The sequence below is a fragment of the Lampetra planeri genome, chromosome 6 (assembly GCF_965212315.1).
Source record: "Lampetra planeri chromosome 6, kcLamPlan1.2.h2, whole genome shotgun sequence".
NCBI classification, from domain to species: Eukaryota; Metazoa; Chordata; class Hyperoartia; order Petromyzontiformes; family Petromyzontidae; genus Lampetra; species Lampetra planeri.
In genome coordinates, this window is record NC_136112.1 from 7,792,957 (window position 1) to 7,798,772 (window position 5,816).

Sequence of the window (5,816 nt, forward strand, 5' to 3'; positions counted from 1 at the left end):
TATTGGACATCAGGCGGCCCCTGGTGGCCTTTCGTGCGGCCTCTGACGTGCCGTCCTCGTCAGGACACAACACGTGGAAACCCAGTGGTTTCAAATGTGTGGCTGCCCTCACACATCGTTCTTATCCTCGAAAGTGCCCCCCCTATAAAAATACGTGAAGAACACTGACCTATCAGGAGAAGGTACAAAACACATTCCTACAGAGGGAGCTGGTAGGAACGTTGGGTTGCTCGGTCAATGGCCAGGGTCAACGGCGGCGTGGTGTATTCCGCAAATATGGCCGACTGTGAGGGCGGGCACAAGCCGGCGTGAGTAGGTTAAACGTTGAGTTTTATAAGGGCACCACGGGGTGACCAGCCCCTCCCCACCCAGCCCCACCCCTCCCACCCCCACCCAGCCCCACCCTCCCCACCCAGCCCCTCCCCACCCTCCCCTTCCCACCCAGCCCCTCCCCACCCTCCCCTCTCCACCCAGCCCCACCCCTTTCATTTTTGGATGCACGACGGACGGACGGACACAATAATCCCCTGTGGGCTGGTGTAACCAGGAGGTTCTTACCAGTAAAAATAATTATTACGTCTGGATTGTAAAATGTTACAATGAAGGTCGCCTCAGTTATCTTTCAAAAACACGTGTGGGTTGTCAACTTGTTTGTTCCCAAGACGCCCCTCAGTTATGGTGTAAATTCTGAATGTACTTTGGTTAATGGATTATTTTTTTGCACTTAAATACATTTACCATGTGCACTACAGTTGAACATGGAAATTACACAACCGAGCTGGGTTAATGAGTGATAACTGTTTAATTATACACTCTTTTCAAAGTGCTCTTTCAGCAAATATTCTCTATCTTTTACTCGTAATAATATTCGTATATAAAGTCCATACCATTGTTTTCCTCACCATGCTCATATCAACGAATTACATTCATCTTCCTTGAAGTGCAGCTCCCCCGATATCTGAGTGTCACGATCCGAAGGTAGCCAGAGGCTACGGTCGTGGTGTCTTCAGTGGTTCACGTACACAACGGGTGAATTGATGTCATCTGGCTCCACTTTGGCACTAGAAAATAAATCATCGTTTACATTAGACGCAGCATGCTGTAACGGTCGGGTATTGAAGGCACATATAAGCAGCCATGTCCTGCATGTATCGTTCATGCCAATTCAATCAGTCGGTGTCTATTTTTTTTATGAGACAATTGGCATTCTTGTGTACACTTCCAGTTGCGGTTTAAATTTAGTTGCTCCACGGATGGTCTCGTTTCGCCAGTTGCTCAGCTTGATTGAAGCTTTCGTGACTGCAGGAATCCATACTCTTTGGTTTTTTGGGTAAAGTCACGTAGGTATTATTTTCTGTTTTATTTTATTTTTCTACCTACGTGACTTTACCGAAAGAACCACAGAGTATAGTTGCTCAGCTATTTGGAGAGATCCGTGGTGCGTCGGCACAACAACATCGTAACGTAGGCAAAACGTAGACGAAAGGTCAGTGTTGCAGGGAACAAACACATGGTCCTTAAGGAACATTGCACAAGTAACAAATTAGGTATCTAGTGGTCATAAACGAAACACACGCGGATAAAAAAAAAATACAGTGCAAATGTAATATAAAAGCAAGAGACGCCGGAAAAAATGTAGGTACATGTTCAAGTAAACTCTATATTTTGGTTGGCAGATCTAAGAGTATTCACACTGTACGCCATCACAAAAACACAAAGCCATTGTGTGCCAGAGTAAGACTTTATGCGTTTAAGTCAACAGTGGTTGTCCTATGGATCGACACGCCCCTGGCCATAGGAATATGCACTTTCCACCACTGACTCAATGATAAACACCACCTCAATGCGCATTTGGGCTGGACATCACTTGGATATTTGTTGTTGTTGTTGACTTACTGCTCAGTGTGTGTTTCATTACAAGACACCTCGTAGAGTAAGACGCACCCTAAACTCGTGCCCGGTGTCAGCAACGTGATATTCACTTGGTCGTACGCACAACTACCGCCTTTTAACACGGTAGGCTTTCGTGACCGATATAATTCGTAATAGAGAAATTATTCTATTTGGGTTAGATCGCATAACCCCAAAAAAACTTCTAATATAACTACCGCATATTTAGAGGCACCCACAACTTTTCCATTAAAGTACAGGGGGGGGAGGGGGGAAGTGCACATGATAGTCTGGAAAACACGGTAATAGGCAGTGGGTTCAAGTGCCTGACTGGCAAGTTTATCACAACTAACTTTCAGTGGAGATTTCAGCCTTAATTTCCAATCATATCACAGGCGAACTTCTTACACGTCTGGGAATCCGGACTTCTGTTCAGCAGCCTTTTTAGGCGTGACTGAAAAAGCAGCCCTGATTACACGCGAGAATAAAAATTAACCCGTAAAAACAAAGTTTTTCAATATAAATCCTTTATATGCGTGGCGGCTAGAGTCCTCTCGTCCTCTGGCTTGAGATGGCTGCCACCTATGGGTCAGATCATTGCCTGCCACCATTAAGCAAATGGTAATTAAATATAAAAAAAAAATTCTAAAGAGTGTAAAATTTTGGAAAAATATTTTCACGAAAATAAATTGTCACTCACAACGAGTCTGTGTGCAAAATGTCAGCTCGATTGGATCACGGGAAGTGGGTTAAAAAACGACCGAAAGATTTGCACGGTCGTAAGCGCGCAAGCAAGCAAGCAAGTGAACTTAATATAAAGGATTTAAAAACAAGCTGAGCCACGGACACCGCGGTGGCACAGCGAGGACATCCCTTGCGATGAAAGGTGCACACAGTCGTACCTTTTGCAGGTCACACGATCCCAAATATTCTTGAGCGAAGCCCTCGTCAGCGGACTTCCACACAGGAATACGATGGGCGTCGTGAGCGTGTTGATGACCCGAAGGATGTTGTAAGGCTGGACGGCATTGTAAGGGATGCCGTAGCACAGTCCCATGTAAAAGCAGAAGCCGCAGTACATGAGGCTGGGCGTCCAGAGAAATATGAACATCACGGACGTGATGATAATCAGGTGCGACGACCTCTTGGCCTCGCCGTCGGTTTGTTTCTCGCGACTGAGCTGCCGCTTGGTCACCAGGTAAAGGTGCACGTTGAGGCAGGCCATCACGAACACCAGCACGATACTACCGAGCAGCGAGCAGTAAGAGTGATAAATGAACACGGCCCATTTCGGGATCTCCGTTTTGATCACAGTGTTGGCGACGGACAAGAGCCATGTGGCGGTGATGATGACCAGCACTTTGGTCCGAGTCATGTTCTTCGTGTAGTCGAACGGGTACTGCACGGCGTAGTACCTGTCCACCATGGCTGCCATCAGTGTCAGCAGCGAGATGCCGTGGAACATTGGGAAAAGTCCTGGGGCGTCATATCCGCCGGAGAGGCTCTCCAGCACCAGGTAGGTCCCGTTGTAGAACCAGCCGCATCCGACGATTAGGTCCGTGATGGTGATGCTCAGCGTGTAGAGGAAGTTGTTCCTCTTCCGGAGCTTCGCCGAGCTCACGATGGCCAGAATCAAGAGGGAGTTGGCGATGGTCGAAGACAATGCCAAGCTAATGTGGAATATGATCAAAATCCAATCGCCCGGATCCTTGGCCACTGTATATAGTGGCACGATCATTTTATTTTGTTCTTCACGAAACGCACTCCAAATCCGAAACTGGATGAGCACGAAATTAGTGAAGGATTATGATCGCAGCCGGTCCCAATCAATGTTGTTAAATAGGTGATAGAATTCAGCCGAGACGGACTTAAAATACTTCCGTTTACCGGATTTGGAATATTCTATTCCCCGCGTTCCTCTGCGTCGCGGTAAAGTAATGCTAATGACATGAACAAGCGCACTCCAAATGCCCAAGAGCATTCGCAGAGCCCTTTGGAAGAGGATAATACTCTCTGTGTAGCAGGGATCTTTGAGCTCACCTCCCATCAGATATGTGTAATTGCTTGTTATTGCAAGCTGCATGAACCTGCCGAAGGTAATGGTAAAGGTGCAGCCCTGCAATTGATAGCTCACGTCACTGCTGGGCAGAAGGGCCTCCAACTGTCGGGAGCTCCAGCAAGCACCGCTCGATGGTAATTTGGCCTACTCTTCCACACGGGCCAGATGACTTGAAAGCGGCGGGAGTGCCGATCCTTTATCCCGTCACACGGGGCCTGCCGATAGACTAACGATGGTGAACACTTACTGCCCGGTGGACAGAGGTGGGGCAATTTAATAAACTTATACTCATAGTTTTTTCGGTGAAGTCACGTAGGTAAAAAATGAAATTAAAATTAATAAAAAATAAAATAATAAAAATCACGACGTTTCGGAGGCAACACAAGTCTCCGTCATCAGATGGGACCGTCACAGCCAGATTTGCTTGATACAGCACTCACTTGATACAGCAAATCTGGCTGTGACGGTCCCACCTGATGACAGAGGCTTCACTTGATACAGCACTCACTTGATACAGCAAATCTGGCTGTGACGGTCCCACCTGATGACAGAGACTTGTGTTGCCTCCGAAACGTCGTGATTTTTATTATTTTATTTTTATTAATTTGAATTTCATTTTTTACCTACGTGACTTTACCGAAAAAACTAAGAGTATGAATCCTTGCAGTCACGAAAGCTTCAAATCTAGAATTAATAAACGTACCCCATTGTTTTAACTGCCACGCCGGGAGATCCAACCGAATGTCAAGTCCAGTGTTCTATTACAGCATCCCCCCTTCCAAAGAAGTCAACGAAAACTCAGCATGTTCGTTTCGTGTTTTTTTTTATTTACAGGTGTGGAACGGTGGCACAGCAATTATTTCACCGTGCCATGATCCCTGGCAATCCGAGTTCGATTCCCAGCCACGGCTAACGTCGGAGTGGGGAGTGATAGCTGAGCCGGTCCTGGGCATTCCCCTTCACCAACATGCACTGGGCAGCGTGGTGAAGTATGGTAAAATCACCCCCGTGACCGACTCGGTTTGGGAAGGCCTACATCCAACAGTGGATTGCTCGTGGCTGATGATCATGTACAATTAATGTTACACACAATATGACTACTGTGACATTTAAAACATTTGAACACATTTCAACGGGAAGTATCTTTTAACTCCTAAAAATCACACCAAGCCTAAAGTAAAAAAAATATATGCATGGTTTTTAATAGTTTATGGTATGAGACTGGTTAAACAATCCGTCGTTTATAATAATTACTCATGCTCAGTCCTCTGAAATGTCAAAGGCTATAACATCTTGGGGTGCCACGGTTGCGAGATGTTAGCTACCTCGCCTGGTTCACAGGAGATCGTGGGGTTTATCCCAATCCCGACGCGTGTATATTTGGAGTTTGCATGTTCTCCCTGTGGTCGCGTGGATGTTTCTCCGGTTTTACCTCCACATTTAGAAACATGCGTTTAGATTATTTGGCTGCTATACATTTCCACGTGATAAGCCACTTCGTTGAGATGTCATTTGTGGCCAGGTCGCTTCTGAAAAATAGCTATACAGCTCAGTGGGCTGTACCTGGTAAATAACATTGTCTAGTTTTATCGTTCAGCAACATGGTGAATTCAAATCCCTCTCACCCACCCCCTGGGATTTAAATATTAATTTTATGGAGCAGGGGGAGGTTGAATTTTCTTTCATCAGCTGTGAATGGGGTTTCTTGAGTTGACAACGTTTTAAAAGCCCTGACCAAGATGTTTAGCCACATCTTCGTGGCCACGCTTTGCAACATCATTTCACTACCGTGCTCATGTTTGTCGTAAAGCATGTCAACTATTATCTCCATTCAGGATGATGCTTCAGCTCTCTTTATTATAAACCC

At 46.0% G+C, this 5,816-nt stretch overlaps 1 protein-coding gene across 1 annotated transcript; it reads right to left on the reverse strand.

Annotated features, from left to right (window-relative positions):
* Positions 1 to 485: 485 nt before the first annotated feature.
* Positions 486 to 3,628, reverse strand: LOC144719654 (melanocortin receptor 3-like). Its single transcript, XM_078595792.1, has 2 exons — positions 2,793 to 3,628; positions 486 to 1,061 (listed from the first exon to the last, which is right to left on the reverse strand). The coding sequence occupies exons 1-2, from the start codon at positions 3,626 to 3,628 to the stop codon at positions 1,007 to 1,009; spliced, it is 891 nt and encodes a 296-aa protein (XP_078451918.1). The 3' UTR covers positions 486 to 1,006.
* Positions 3,629 to 5,816: the final 2,188 nt, after the last annotated feature.

What these genes read in the sequence shown, in the direction of transcription:
- LOC144719654 (XM_078595792.1), bottom strand. Translation starts at nt 3,628, where the DNA reads ATGATCGTGCCACTATATACAGTGGCCAAGGATCCGGGCGATTGGATT. An exon ending in GATCGTGTGACCTGCAAAAG is followed by an intron (nt 1,062 to 2,792) that starts GTACGACTGTGT and finishes TTTATTTTCTAG; the next exon opens with TGCCAAAGTGGAGCCAGATG.